The 16,082-nt window shown below is 44.7% G+C and overlaps 1 protein-coding gene across 2 annotated transcripts; it reads left to right on the top strand.

The window, feature by feature from the left end:
• The first annotated feature begins 15 nt into the window (after positions 1-15).
• On the top strand, positions 16-13,288 carry atg16l2 (ATG16 autophagy related 16-like 2 (S. cerevisiae)). Of its 2 annotated transcripts, none has more exons than XM_032591050.1 (18): positions 16-416; positions 909-957; positions 1,037-1,097; positions 1,789-1,862; positions 3,384-3,635; positions 3,714-3,779; positions 3,857-3,946; positions 4,318-4,371; positions 4,442-4,547; positions 6,984-7,089; positions 7,169-7,239; positions 7,311-7,382; positions 7,457-7,577; positions 7,654-7,759; positions 8,492-8,641; positions 8,719-8,766; positions 10,296-10,397; positions 10,765-13,288. In XM_032591050.1, exons 1-18 carry the CDS (start codon positions 290-292, stop codon positions 10,856-10,858), a joined length of 1,749 nt encoding a protein of 582 aa, XP_032446941.1. In that variant the 5' UTR covers positions 16-289; the 3' UTR covers positions 10,859-13,288. The 2 variants fall into 2 exon arrangements, with proteins under 2 accessions (XP_032446941.1, XP_032446942.1); XM_032591051.1 differs by having other exon boundaries at positions 4,445-4,547.
• Positions 13,289-16,082: the final 2,794 nt, after the last annotated feature.

A 16,082-nucleotide genomic window follows, 5' to 3' on the forward strand; every position in this document is an offset into this window, starting at 1 on the left:
GAAAACTATTTGACAGATGAAGTTTTGGGGGCGTGGTCTATTAGGACAAATCAGGAAGAGGGCTCTGATTGGCTGGAATAAACTATCGCCCCGCCCCATTCAAGTGACGAATGTGAAAGTAACAACAAAAAGTTGAAAAACAAAAAATAAAGTAGACGGCGAGAAACAGCCCGGAGGGAACCGGAGGAGCGGGGAGGCCCAGAGGACCAGGCCGGTGTGAGAGCGTCCCTCAGCGGGGAGCGGCATGAGGCGGCCCGGTCAGGGCGGATCATGGCCGCAGTGATTCGGGATGGATCCTGGTGGGGCGTCGCGGCGAAGCAGCCGGTCCGCGGAGACCTGGAGGGGGCACATCATCCAGCAGCTGAAGCACCGGGACCGGATCCAGAGCGCCATGTTCCAGGACCTGATCCGGTTCTGTAAGAACCTCGGAGAACAGCTGGGTCCAGTCTGCGCCGAACTCCATTCAAAAAGAGGCCGATTTAACGGCGCACTCGAGCGACTCGTTTTTTTTACCTTAAATCTAACGTTATTTCTACAGAGTCTGGTTCCGTTGCAGAACCAGACCTGCAGCAGTTGAAATAATTCAGAACCGAACCGAATCTCAAACAGAAAGTTCCACTATTTTGCCGACATTTGGTACAGGAAGTGGTCCAAAACCCAAACCACAGGCTGGTCCACTTCCTCTAACGAGTGACTCATGAGTGACAGATAATCTGCAGCTGGTTCATCATCTGCTCTGAGCCAGCTGCGCACACAGAGGTTGACCTGGCGGAAATGGGTCTGAAAAGGGCCAGGTTCTGAATGGAGTTCGGTGCAGGCGGTGACAGGTGTTGCTGCAGTTTTCTATCGGTGAAACTACTTTGAGTTAAAACTGGTCAAGTTCTGACCCAAGTCTGGTATCTTTTCAGACACTGAGCTGCTGGAGAAAACCAGTATGACCAAAAGGCTCCTCAGCAGGTAACTCACCTGAGCTCTGCCTGTCGCTCAGTGTGCAGGTGTTTCAGTGCCTGACGGTGTGTTTGGTTTCTCCATCCAGACCTCCCGCTGAGGGCTGCGCCCGTTCCTCTCTGCAGCAGCTGAAGAAGACGACAGGCGAGGTGAGAAATGCTCCTCAGCTCACCTGCAGATAAACAGGAAATGCGTCATTATTTATCTAAGATAAACAAAACCAAACGATCCTGCCGAGTTTGACAGCTGAAGTTCTGCCCAAACCAGGATCAGAGGAAACCTGTGAATCTGAAGGCCGTCCATCTTTCTGACGGATTCAAATTCTCAGCCCAGACCAGGTGATGGAGACGTTTTAAATGTTATGGTCTGAATACAGAGCGGACTGAAGCCGGGGGTCAGGAAGCCTGCAGAGTCTTCCCAACTTCTGGTCACTTCAGTTAGTAAAATGTTCCCTGATTTCCAAACTTTGGCTTAAGTGTCGTTTGTAATTCCAGTTTCCATTGTGGCAGCAGAGACTTTTGCTTAAACACAAACAGGAGAAGAGTTCAGGTCCATGTGGACCAAGGATGAACGTTTGAGTTCAGGCCAGCAGGTGAACTGTTCATAATTTAAACTGAGGATCAGCTCCAAATCATACAGCAAGACAAGAACTTTCTGTTCAGTTTGAGGTTTCCTCTCTGAACTACTTGCAGGAACACCTGAATGGATCATTTCCTGAATTTAACTCCATGTTTTAGTTCATCTGCTGCAGCAGAACAACCTGCAGGAGGAAATGAGGGATTTATTTAGCCTGCAGTTTTACTGATGGGAGCTGAACTCAGACTGTTGGTGTCGTTGCAGCTGGCCTACAAGGTGTTGGAGCTGCAGCAGCAGATTAAAATCAAAGAGCATGTCCTGCAGGAACTACAAACCAGGTGAGTCCCTCACAGACACACACACCCACACACACACACACACACACACACACACACACAGACACACACACACCTGAGCCCGCCTGTTCTGACGGTGCAGCTGCTGCTGGTTCACCTCAACAACCACTTCAACCATCAACCTTTAATCTAATTTTACTTTAGCTTGGTGCTAATTCTAATAAGCTGATGCAGTTTTTCCTCTTAAACATTTAGCAAACAGTCATGGACCCAAATAATACAACATCTTGATCTAATAGAACCTGAAATGAACATTTTAGACTCTTAACTCGCTTATTGTTGTCGTCTTTGTTCTTCCTAATGAGAAAAGTGCTGCTGTTTTGTAAATGTGACTGGATGTGGGAAAACCATGAACAAGTCGACTCAAAGTGTGGATTCTAAGCTGACATAAGTATTTTATTTTAGGTGTTAAGGTGCAGGTAGTCAGCGCGGGGCGCAGCGCTGTTCACCGCCTCGTCCTGTTGCGTTCATCGCAGCCGCAGGTCGGACTGACCTGGATCTGCGTGCCGGTGCCATGCTACGCATCATAATACTTTTTTAAAAACGCAAAAGTTCTGCAACTCAGCCTGAGAAACTGAAAAATATTCCTGCAGACATGGATTCCTCCAATCATATAAATCGTCCTGCCATTTTCTTTCCACTGTGACCTTCAGCTTTTCTTTGAGGGACCCAGTCTTAAAACATTTATTCACCATCATTTTTGAACACAATCCTTTGGTATTCTAACTACGTGTTGCATTTTGAGCTCATGTCAGGTCAAATAAACGAAGGTTTACATGCAGTACCTCGCCGACCACTAGGGGGCGACCACAGGCAAGAGAAAGATTGCTCTAAAGGTTTATAGTAGATGTTTTGGAGGGGTGTCATTGTTTCTTCCATCTTCATCCTCGATAATGGGTGACAACAGGAGGCTCTCAGGGTTTGTCCAGTTCAGTCCGTTTTAATCCAACTCCAGTCCGTTTTCCTAGAACGTCCTGTTGGTTTGGGGAGGAGTGCATGTGTAGTCAAACCAAAAATCAAACTCTGGTCCTCCAAACCTCGTCTGGGTTCGGTTGAACTGAACTCTGGTTCGGTTTGAATGTGAACGCCGAGCGGAGCAGAGACCGCTCCAAAAGCAGGAAGTGGATTATAGTACAGGGTATTCTGGGTAAACACAACCAAAGCTAACGTGTTAGCCTGGCGCTAGCAGCAGAAATGTCTCCTGGTCTTCATCCAAAGACTAAAGAGAAATCCTCCAACACTAAAATCTGACACCTCCATCTTGTTTCCATCTGGTGAAGAAGGAAGTTGCTCTCAGTGTCTTCAGAGGTTTTTGTCGTTTCCTTCAGTGGTTCTTGGTGCAGCGCCCCCACAGGCCAGGAGGGGAACAGGTTGGTTTGACTCAGAGCAGAGAGAAAGAGAACCACAGCAGTTAGAGAAGTTCTGGTTCCAGTAGAACCGAGTCTACCGGACCATGAGGAGGAAATCAGCCTAAAGACGCTTCTCCTCCTCCTCTGTTCTCAGACTGCAGAAGGAGGGCGGTCGGCTAGCAGAGTCGTCCGAAGCTAAACAGGCTCTGAGGGATGAGGTGGAGCAGGTCAGACAGAAGAACAAGACGCTGAAGGCGGCGTATGATGCGCTGCTGCAGCGTCAGAGGGAGGCGGAGTCCAAACTCAGGGAAGAGAAGGAGAAAGAGGAGCGCGTCCTGGAGGACATGATGCATCAGAAGAAGCAGGCCGCCGCCCGCATGAACCACCGCAACGAACGCCGCTCCAGGTGGGAAATGCTCCCGCTCTACACCTGCTGCAGCAAGAAAAGGCATTAAGAGATTTTTTTAATGATTGTTTCCATCAGAGCTCGACAGGCAACCATGGAGAAGCAGCTGCAGACGGCTGCCAGGTCAAAGGTCATCGTCGAGAGGTGAGAGCTTCACTAAACGATAAATGAGGTTTAGAGGTTTAACAGGATGAACATCACCTCAGAGCGTTGTCTTCCAGTTCGTCCAGCGCTCCGACTTCCAGGTCCACGTCTCCAAAGCCGGAGGATCAGGACAAGTCCGGCGGCCGAGGAGCGACTCGCCTCTTCAGGTCGACCCGCTACGTTTCAGTTTTCACATCGCATGCTGTGTCAGAATGACTAACATCAGTAATTCAGTCCAGACTGAGAGAAAACACGTTTTTAATGTCTTCATTCAGTGTTTTATAGGAAAACTGTAAAATTTAGAGGGAAACTGAGTCAAATATGCTTGAAAAGTCACATTTTTAATCAAACTTTAGGAGTATTGAAATTCTTTAAAGATGTTAGAAAACAGATTTTTTAAATGTATTTTAAGGTCAAATTTTTCATTATATTTCTGCTTCTTTGCATCTGATTCTGTAAATTCTCACTGAACCAAACCTCTGCTGCCTTCCTGATATGGAGACTTTAGCAACAAGCTAACTCTAGCCCTGCTCCTCAGGTCGGCGTCGGCCTCCTCGCCGAGGTTCTTCTCCTCCATCAGAGAGATGTTTGAGTGAGTTTTTCGGGTTTGGGTTGTTCGCCGTTTGGTTGATGTGTCTCTGATGGAAAGTGTTTGACCTCAGCAGGAAGAGAAGGGGTCACTCGGTCCACAGCCTGGAGGAGGATCTGCTGTTTCCCGTCGGAATCTGTTTATCAGCCAGAGTTCCTGTCCGACCGCTGCAAGTCCTGGTAAAACTCCAGTTCCCATGATGCATTTCTGTCCTAACCTGCTAATCATGTCGGTCTCCATCCCTGAACGCTTTTTCCTGACTTTACTGTCAGCCTGAACATTTTCTGTAGATGTTTCCAGTTGAGTTCAGCACCAAACCCTAATTTCTGTATCAGATTATTTTATTTTTAATCTCATAATCTCTTCTGACAGACTAAATTTACACACATGGGGCTGCAGGTAGTTGGCAGGACGACCTCATCAGTTGGTCAAAAACTAAAATGTAAAGCATTCGAGGCTAAGTGCCCAACTAGCTCATCAAAGTTGTTAGCATCCATTCAGATTGTGAGAAATGAAGGAACCGTCAGTCAGCAGACAGCTTAAGCTGTAGCGTCTTTTTAAGGTTGGACATTTCAGGACAATAAATAAACAGAATCGTCTCTTAAAACGAGTGAAATCTGACCTCATAGTAATCAACTCATTTTATTAACATCATCCTTAAGTGGAGTATGAACTGCTCTGAACTCAGGGGTGAACAGTAAAACACAAATATTATTGTTTTTACAGTAAAATCTCAAAATCTTTCATCCCATGAATCACTGAAAGAAAAATTAAAGCCAAAAACAATTTTTCCAATTTAGAAAAATCCTTTATTGTCCTGCAGACATTTACATCATTCAGGTTCAAATGGCATCATTACGTCTGATATTTAATAAATGTAAGACCTGAACTTCCTCAGTTAAAACTGATTAAATCATTGTTTTAACATCTAGTTAAAGGAAGAAGAATCTGAATCTGACATTTGTCTCCATCTGGTGGTGAAAGGAAGAACTGCAGGAACCAATGATACACTGCCTGGCCAAAAAAAAAGTCGCCACCTGGATTTAACTAAGCAAATAGGTACAAGCCTCCTATTGGATAAGTGCTGCATAGGCGATTATCTTTCAGCTGGCAACAAGTTATTTAACCCCAGCTGATGCAATGAGTAACTCCTCATTTCTTAAACAACCATGGCAAAAGACACATCCTGTGGTCGTGGAAAAGACGTTAGTCTGTTTAAGAAGGGTCAAATCATTGGCATGCATCAAGCAGAGAAAACATCTAAGGAGATTGCAGAAACTACTAGAATTGGGTTAAGAACTGTCCAACGCATCATTAAAAACTGGAAGGATGGTGGGGAACCATCGTCTTCCAGGAAGAAATGTGGTCGGAAAAAAATCCTGAATGATCGTGATCGGCGATTACTTAAACGTTTGGTCAAATCAAATGGAAGAAAAACAACAGCAGAACTCAGGAGTATGTTTAATTGTGAACGCAAAAGCATTTCCACACGCACAATGCGAAGGGAACTCAAGGGGTTGGGATTGAACAGCTGTGTAGCCGTAAGAAAACCTCTAATCAGTAAGGCTAACCAGAAAAAAAGGCTTCAGTTTGCTAGGGAGCATAAAGATTGGACTCTGGAGGAATGGAAGAGGGTCATGTGGTCTGATGAGTCCAGATTTACCCTGTTCCAGAGTGATGGGCGCATCAGGGTAAGAAGAGAGGCAGGTGAAGTGATGCACCCATCATGCCTAGTGCCTACTGTACAAGCCTGTGGGGGCAGTGCTATGATCTGGGGTTGCTGCAGTTGTTCAGCAACATTGTGTGCCCAAAGAATGAGGTCAGCTGACTACCTGAATATACTGAATGACCAGGTTATTCCATCAATGGATTTTGTCTTCCCAAATGGAACGGGCATATTCCAAGATGACAATGCCAGGATTCATGGGGCTCACATTGTGAAAGAGTGGTTCAGGGAGCATGAGACATCTTTTTCACACATGGATTGGCCACCACAGAGTCCAGACCTTAACCCCATTGAGAATCTTTGGGATGTGCTGGAGAAGGCTTTGTGCAGTGGTCAGACTCTCCCATCATCAATACAAGATCTTGGTGAAAGATTAATGCAACACTGGATGGAAATAAATCTTGTGACACTGCAGAAGCTTATTGAAACAATGCCACAGCGAATGCGGGCTGTAATCAAAGCTAAAGGCGGTCCAACAAAATATTAGAGAGTGTGACCATTTTTTGGTGGCGACTCTTTTTTTGGCCAGGCAGTGTATTTTCTAACCAATATTTAACCAGTAGTTTTCTCTGACTGGACCTCGTTGGGTCTCTGACTGGACCTCGTTGGGTCTCTCTGACTGGACCTCGTTGGGTCTCTGACTGGACCTCGTTGGGTCTCTCTGACTGGACCTCGTTGGGTCTCTGACTGGACCTCGTTGGGTCTCTCTGATTGGACCTCGTTGGGCCTCTGACCCGTCCCGTCTCTGCGGTCGGTAATTAGATGCAGCCGCTCTTTGAACATCCTCTGAGTGTTTCTGCGCCCCATAAAGAGCTCCTCTATCCTGAGCCGTTTTTGACCACATGCTGACTAGTGGATGTTGCCATGGTAACAGTTGCGTCCTCCATAGGAAGCCCATGAGCAAGGCATCAACGCGGTGCGGTTCAGCTTCGGCTCGGACCTGCTGGCCACCGGCGGGACGGACCGGGTCATCAAGCTGTGGGACGTCCGGGCAGGTAAGGTGGCGCCGGTTGGGTCAGTTGACCGACCCGGGTCTGTTTCCTGTGGTTGTGACCTTGCTGATGATGTCACCAGGCTCGCTGACCCACAGAGCCACGCTGGACGGCAGCACGGAGGGGATCACCTGCGTGGAGTTCGACCACATGGTGAGCGGACGCCTCAGCCAGACCTCACCTGGCGCCCCCGAAACGCCACTGACGCCTGTTTGTGTCTGCAGGGCCGCAGGATCCTGGCGGCGTCGCACAACAAGTCCGCCCTGCTGTGGCGCCTGGATGACTCCGCCCCCAAGGTAACCTACCCAAACAAAACCCACCGCAGTGGCCTGGTAAGGGTGGAAATCCAAACGTTGTGTTTGTGGGTCAGGTGACTCTGACGGGTCACAGCAGGAAGGTGACAGCGGCCAGGTTCACCTGCGTCCCCCACCAGGTGGTGACAGGAAGCACCGACCGGACTGTCCGGCTCTGGGACCTGAACAGAGCCGCCTGTGAGTGTCCGTCTGTTCTCTCCTCTGATTGGCCGATCTCCTGCAGGTGTGTTTAAGGCGGACGCTGTGTCTGCAGGTGTCCAGCAGGGGGAGGTGGCGTCGTTCTGCAGCGACTTGGTCTGTTCTGACAGCAGCATCATCAGCGGACATTTTGACTGCAAGATCAGAGTCTGGGACAGCAGGTTCCTCTTCCTCATCTTCATATTTCCTATTAGCCATTTTCAACATGGCCGCCGTTCTGAGTCTTTTAAACCTATTATTGTCATAAAATGTTACAGATTTTCATGGAAGAACTTTATGTCGCATCACGTGTTTTTGACTTTGTTCATCCGTTTCATGCAACTTTTTGAGTTCAATCGTCAACTGGAAGGAGATGAAGATGAGACAAACGGAGCGAGAGAGACGGCCATCTTAATAGTTAGCGTTAGCTTCTGCTAATTTCTTTCTGTGTGTAGCAGTTTAGCGTTAGCTCCCACAAATGTTTCTTATACTTGACTGTTTAGTGTTAAAATATTTGTTTAGGGGGCGTGCTGTGGTGGCGCAGGGGGTTAGCACGCCCCACGTTTGGAGGCCTCAGTCCTCGACGCGGACGTCGCGGGTTCGACTCCCGGTCCCGACGACCTTTGCCGCATGTCTTCCCCCCTCTCCTCACCCTCCTTCCTGTCTGCCTACTGTGGAAAAAAATACGAGCCACTAGCGCCGCAAAAACTCTTCGGAGAAAAAAAAAAATATATATATATATATATATATATATATTTGTTTAGTGGTTTAGCATTAGCTTAGCTAAATGGTCTGATCCGATTCTGATCCTGTTTTGGTTCTGTTTCGGTTCTGGTTCGGTTTCAATTCTGGCTCAGTTCTGAATCAGTTCTGGTCCAGGTCTGTTTCGGTTCTGACCCGGTTCTGCTCTTCAGGACGGTGAGCTGCGTTCAGGAGCTTCCCTCTCAGGGCAGAGTCACCTCTCTGGACCTGAGCTCCGACCGGCGCCAGCTGCTCAGCTGTTGCCGTGACGACTGCCTCCAGCTACTGGACCTGCGCTGGACCAACGACCGGATGTGCTTTAGGTAGAGCCGGCCCGGTTCTGCTCCGAGGTTCTGTTGGGCCGGCTTCCTGTTGGTGACGCAGGCTGTTTCTGTTTCAGAGCCGACGGCTTCAAATGCGGCGGCGACAGCACCAAGGCGGTCATCAGGTGAGTCCGGCGCCAGCCATCGGACCGGTACCCGACCTGGGCCTGAAACGGTACCAGAGTATCGCCAGGCTCTAGTTAGACGGAACCAGAACCGCCAGAGAGCAAGTTCTGATCGCAGTTTGTGTTTAACAGCATATGGTCTGATTTTTCTGCTGTTTCCGTGACAACAGCAGCAGCAGCAGCTCCAGTTAGCTCAGGGGTGTCCAAACTTTTTGCAAAGAGGGCCAGATTTGATCAAGTGAAGATGCCCGGGGGCCAATAGTTTGTTCGGACATTTTTTAACTACAAAAGTTTCACACACCGTTATAAAACAATTTTCATTGTCACAATTATCTTTATTTTTCAAATGACAAAATAACCAAATATAAGCCACTCAGGCAGATGAGAACAACTCTAAAAACCCAAATTCTGCTTTTCTTTCATATCTGGAGAGTCAGATAACATTGAACAAACTGTAGGAAATACCTTAAATTTACATGAGTTTAAAAATATCTTTGCCTCAAGAACATTTTAAACAGGAGTTATAAGTAATGCAAAGTTATCTATTATTATTAAATCTTAAAAGAAGTGAATTTTGCTCGTCATTTACAATATCTTTCAGAAAGTATAGTTTGTATCACATCTACAGGTTCATAACCAAATCTTACTCAAGAGTTTAATAAAAATAAGTGCCATAAACCCAAGTGCATAAATGTTCTTTGGCTTTTCGCTGCTGATAGTGACAGATGTTACCGTTCAAAACTCTGTTTCATGTCCTCAACTCTCAGTGCCACACTGTTACGTGCCAGGCAAACATTTTTCTCAAATTCTTGCTTCTTCTCAGGGCAAATGTTCTCCACCATTTTCATAACACAGTCTTTGATAAATGTATCTTCAGTAAAAGGTTTGCCATGTTTAGCTATTAACATGGCCACTTCGTAGCTTGCTTTGGTGGCATTTTCTTTTGACTCACAGGTCCGCGTGAAGAATCGCTGTTGTGATGCCAGTGCAGCTTGGAGTTGCTTCAGTTTTTCAGCACGGTCACTTTCTGTTAGCTTGTTGTATGAGTTAGCATGTTTAGTCTGGTAGTGTCTCTTTACGTTGAAATCCTTAAACAAGGCAACAATCTCACAAATTAGACAAGCACAATTGCCCTGATTTTCAGTGAAGAAGTATTGTAATTCCCATCTCCCTTGAAAGCGGCGGCCCTCACTGTCAACTTTCCTCGTTTTCTTTGCAGTGGCAGAAATGAGTGGAGAGGGGTTCGCTGCACAGAGGCAGACTGATAGTATTAAAGTGGTGCTGCCACCATTTGGTGAAAGGAGGAATTACAGTTTCAAGTTTTATGATTTATTTATTCTGTTTCACAGTGCAGGCGGGCCATAAATAATACTTTATAAAACCGAAGCTGCGGGCCGTATGAAATCTGACCGCGGGCCGTGATTGGCCCCCGGGCCGGACTTTGGACATGCCTGAGTTAGCTGAACCCAGTGAAGGTCCAGCTCCGTGCTGGTTCTGCTGGTTCTAACCGTCATGTTTGGCCTCCGCAGCCCAGACGGATGCTACCTGGCGGCCGGGTCCGCTGACGGAGCCGTTTACATCTGGAACGTCTCCACCGGGGGCCTGGAGACCCGCCTCCCCGACCGGCACAGGTGATCAGCTGACTCATGATGTCATCAGGTCGGGTTCTGCTCGCTACCTGGTCCAGATCGGTTTTATCTGAACACAGGAGAGTCAGATAAAACCATTTAAAAAAGAGTCAAAGTGTCCGTGACGGTTTCCATGGAGAATTCAGAGCAAAGCTGATGCTTCACGCAAAATAAATAGATGTAAATATTTCATTAGCTAAACATTTAGCTTGAAGGTAAATGTTCCTCAAGCTAAATTTTTAGTTTGCTAACTAAATTAACTGGGAAGCTAAAGACTTGGCTTGCTAACTGAGTGTTTAGGTGGGAAGCTAAATGTTTATCTTCAGGTTCAGGGTCATCAGTTTCCTTTTCGTCGTCCGTCCTCCTGCAGCTCGTCCGTCACCGCCGTGTCCTGGTCTCTTTCCGGAGAACACTTCGTCAGCGTGGACAGGAGCCGGCGGGCCGTCCTCTGGAGTGACATCTGAACCGGCCAATCAGACGAGACTTCCTGTGGCGACGCATTTGAACCAGCCAATCCAGCAGCAGATCACGGCGTGACGATGGATTGGGTCTGAGGAATGACTCAGGGAAGGTTTACTGGTTTTTAGCCTCGTGTTGATGAGCGGAAAAAGGGAAGTTTGGACTTTTAAAATATTTTCTAACAGACCTTTGCTGCAGTAACAGATTTAACAAGGGAACGTTGATTTTTTACTAACTTTCAGCTTTTTAAACATGAAAACCGTTAAACTTTGAGATGTAGAACAAACTCCCAGGATGGAAAATACCAGCAGGTTTTATTGACATTTGAGAGAATGTGTTGATTGGTGCTTCGTCAGAAGCCAGGCGGACATCAGGAGCGTTCACTGGACAGGTGTTCACACCTGACACAGGTAAAACTCACTCAGCTGTTTAAACTTGAAGTCTCTGAAAGTCAGAGATGTGTGGAAATCTGGCAGAAGAATGTTTCGTTTTCTGCAGCACTTTACGGACAGAACATTCCCAAGAACTAAAAGTTCTCCCAGACTGAACTGGTTCTTTATGTAAGGGATAAAAACGGCAGAGCATCAACCAGCGTCCAGACTTCAGGGTTTCGGAGCAAACAGTCGCAGTTTGTTCTGATTGGTGCTGAAGAATCTGATCAACAGCCAGAGCTGCAGGCGGGTACCATGTGGTTCTCCTGAGATCGGACCGGGTTACGACACGGTCAGGACGGACTCACCAGCTGGAGCTGATGGATTTCATCTGACATGACAGACGACGGGGAGAAATTTCTGATTAATTATGACCGACAATTACGGCTCCAAAAACCCGATAAACATCGGATAAGCCCTGTTCACACGGATCTGTCGTTTTTAGCTGCCAACTGTCGCGTATTTTTAGCCCAATTGTCCCAGACTTTGACTGCAGTCTGCAATTTGTATTCACAAACACTAGATGGCGCTGCTCTCCTTAAGTAAGTAGAAAGCAACGAAGCTCTGAGTCTCAGAATAAGTCCTGCAGTCAGACAGTCACAGTTTCTTTTATAAAAGATGAGACTCTAAATCTAAATCCGTGGGTTTAATGTGTGATGACGAGATCAAAGCTCCTGACATGCAGATGAGAACAATTTATCTCAGCTGTTTTAATCACGTTTAATTATAAATAAGAAAAATGCGTTTCAGAAAATGCAGATTTGTATTTAATTAGTTAATTAGTAGTTAATTGTTTTTACATAGTGAAAGCAGCTTGAAGTTACAGTTTTACCGCCTTCTTCACCACTGGAAGACTTAAGGAAAAGAAACATTGTGTTGATTAAATCCGTTTTCATTTTCATGACAGAATTTATATCCATATAAATCCTGTTTATATGGATACGACTCCAATGTTGGGGAAATAATAAATACTGCAGGATGACGTCAGAAGTAACGGCGCTGACCCGTCTCCCGCGCATGCGCATCACAAACAAACATGGCGCCATTCGCTGCTGCCATGTCCTCTGTGGCAGCGCTACAGCGCCACCCAGTGGCCAGGCAGACATGTTACACCATTTACGGCGTCCTGTAAGTTCCATTTTACGGCGTTCGTCTCGTGTTTACTGCGTCTAAATTCAGCCGATAATCTTTAACTTACTGGAATCCAACAGGAGCCTGCAGCGCCCCCTGCTGCTGGTTTTTAAAATATACAAAATAGCTTTTTCTTTAACAAAATAATTTGGAGTTGTGCAGTTGCGGCCTCCTGCCAGCAGAGGGCGCTGCTCCAAAGCTTTCAGCTTCCCCTGGTGGCTGAAATCGGTTCTGTTGGTTGTTTTACTCTGAATCGTACCAGAACCTCCGGATCGGAGCAGAACTGGACCTGGTTTGGGTTTCATGAAGCTTCCACTCAAAGCTGATTGGTTCTGCAGGTGCTTGTTCTGGGTTTGGCTCAGATCTGAATACCAACCTTGGCTTGGATCGGGTCGGTTCTACAGAACCAGGTCTCAACTAAGAAGGAGAACTTAAGAGTTATGAAGTCAACCCAGTTCTGTTCTGGAACCAGTTTCTGTTCGGTTTCATCATTTGTGTTTGTTAAACTGGATCAGAACCGGCTGTGGAGATCAGAACTGCTTCTTCATCCGGTCTGGACTCTCAGGTTCTCAGATTAAACGCCTCAGGTTCTGGTTCTGGTTCTGTCCAGCCTGCTGATGGTTCTGTTCTTATGATGTTTGGTTGAAAAGGGAAGATGATATAAAATATTTGTATTTTTGCTGCTCTGCCTTTTGTTTGGTTCTGTTGGACCTTCTGGGTTTAAAGGGAACATTTGGATCATCTGGTTTTATCCTTCATTTATTTATACAGCTTATTAACTGGGACTGTATGGCAAGCCGTTTTCTACTTAATGAGTCCTGAAAGTTGAAAGTTTCTCTGAAATAAACCAATAAATCCTGAATTTAACCCAGATTGTTTCTGCTGATCTGGTTCTTCTTTCCGCTCTCCAAGCGCAGTTTAAAGCATTTAAACGCCTCATCTGGGTCCAAACCCGCCGTGTTTGATAAAACGAGTTCTGTACCTGATGGATCCATCTCAAAGTAACCCAAACCCACAGAAGCAGCAGATAACGGCGCCGTTCGGGTCCAGGAGCCGCATGTTTACTACAAAGAAGCTTTTTCTGTGAAGACATGAACAAATCTTCCTCTTCATTAATCTGTAAATCCATCTTATTATGGTGTAAAACACGAGTGCAACTGTGGTGCAAGATGGTGGGGAGGAAGAGGAGCGGGTCGTGGGGAGGAAGAGGAGCGGGTCGTGGGGAGGAAGAGGAGCGGGTCGTGGGGAGGAAGAGGAGCGGGTCGTGGGGAGGAAGAGGAGCGGGTCGTGGGGCTCCTCTTCCTGGAAGACCTTTTCTTTTCTAGTGTTAAGAATGAGGCCAAAACTTACATGTGAGCCAGACAGTCTTATTCTATAAATTAGGATATACGTCCTGATCAGGCTTGTCAGATTAATAATACCTTTTGAAAATAATCTTTTAGCAGGTGTTAAACATACTACAAAATATAAACATGTTGAAACATCTAATTAATCTATATAATGTCTTTCACTTGGAACTGCAATTCAGTAATATTTTTTGTAAAAGTTTTTGCCTTTTGTCTGATTTTATCAAGTGCTAAAAACATAAACAACATGAGATTCTGTAACGATCAAAATGTTATTAAACATTTCAAAAGCAGAATAAGTAACTTCTGCGTAAACCAAATGAATCCTTGTCGGTACAAACTTTGTATTTTTCAGTTATGTGATTCTGACTCCTCAGATGGTTGGCAAAACCTTATGTCCTGCTGAATTACACGTAGCAGATGAGATATGATGCGTCTTTAATATAGCAAATATTAATATATAGCAAATATTAAAGACACAAAACCTTTTTTGGGTTCAGTTGGTGAATAGTTTTTACTGGATTTTACCAATTTTGACATAACTTTAAACTCACTTAAATATAATTGTACCAAAATACACTTTTAAGAAATATGTTAAATAAAAGTATACTTTAAGTGAACAAAATATGTATTTGCCTAAATGTAAATATACACTTGCTCAAGCGTATATTTAAAAGATATTTAAAATATCTGTCAAATATATTTTGTGTATATTTTAAAATATATGTTTAAAATAGATTTTTTTTTAATTCACTTAAAATTAATTTAATGCCTACTTTAAATGATTAATTACAGTAATTACATCTCACTATATACTTTAGGCTAATAAAGTATGCCTTTTTAGGTGCCTTTATAATCTTTTACTATTTTTGTTAAAATGGCAAAGAATAAAACAATAATAAACCTTATAGTGGAACTTGATGTAATGTTGTTCAATAAAGTAAATAATGTGTTCATGCCAAAATATCAAACATTGATACTTTAGTGACAGGTTCTGCAACAAAAACAATATTTGTCCTGAACACTAAATGTAGCAGGTATCTTCTGTTTTACATCTCTCCGAATATGATCTGTTGTTTTCAGTTTTTTTAAAACACGGAAGCTGTTTTTACCCAATCCATTTTCAGATGTATGATGTTAGATCTGTTATTGAACGGCATTAGCTGCAGTTCACACTCCAGACCAGATGGTGGCGGCATTGCACACTTTCAGTTTTTTTGAAAAGCGCCATAAAGAGAAGATAACAGACGCTGTTCAAATTCGCAATTTTTACTCGAATAATATTGAATTAAAAGTAGAGAGGGCCTTGATAATAGTTAGTAGTTTTGGTAAATTCAAGCTGGTGACGTCATAGTCCGAGTTAGACGACAACACAACAGGACAAGAACCGATGGAAATGAAATGTGGGTCACGAAAAGAGCCGAAGGGACGAAGGCTGCTAACGTGTTGCTAGCTGGTGGTAAGTTTGCTTCCAAATGCTAATTATCTTCGTTTAATTATAAACAGTAAAGATATAAACAAACTGACGTTGGTTTCAGAAATAATTATTTTATCAATTTTATTGTGACTTTTATGATTATTACTATAACAGTCATTCAGCTTCATGTTCTAACTGCATGGAGGCTGTTTGTTGCGACTTAATTGTGAGGTTGTTATAATTCGTTCATCATTGTTTTTATCGTCATATTTTTGCAGTCTAAACAGATGAAGATGAAAGAGGAAGCCAGGGATCAGGAAATAAAAAACCTAAAGACTTTCTGTCTCAGAAGAGGCTCTGGATCCACCAGATCACCAGATCCACCAGATCACCAGATCCACCAGATCCACCAGATCACCAGATCCACCAGATCACCAGATCCACCAGATCACCAACCAGCTCTGAGGATGAAGCTCCACATCGTCTTCATGGTGGAAGGATTTTGATTTTTACTGAGCAGCTGGCCACAGTTTAACAGCAGAACCTGCTGTGTTTCCAACACTAAGTGCTTAATAAATATGATTTCATTTGAAAATAATTGGACAGAATTTATTCCCCTCGTTTTTTTTGAAGAATATTTTTTATTGAATTTTATAACATAAAAGAAAGAACAAGTGACAGTGATACACTTAACACAGATTCTCATTAAATAACTTGGTCCCCAAAGCAAACAAACACAAATAAACAATAATGAACAATGAGAAAAAAAAACCAAACCCAGCAATCTCTGCACAGTTCTCTTAATGTCCTTTGTAACGTTTCAGAAACTCGGTCAACGGTGACCATGTCTTTTCAAATTTCGCTCCTTTTCCTCTGACAATATTTCTTCCCCTTGTTAATCCAC

Source organism: Xiphophorus hellerii, chromosome 18, assembly GCF_003331165.1.
Source record: "Xiphophorus hellerii strain 12219 chromosome 18, Xiphophorus_hellerii-4.1, whole genome shotgun sequence".
Lineage (NCBI taxonomy): Eukaryota > Metazoa > Chordata > Actinopteri > Cyprinodontiformes > Poeciliidae > Xiphophorus > Xiphophorus hellerii.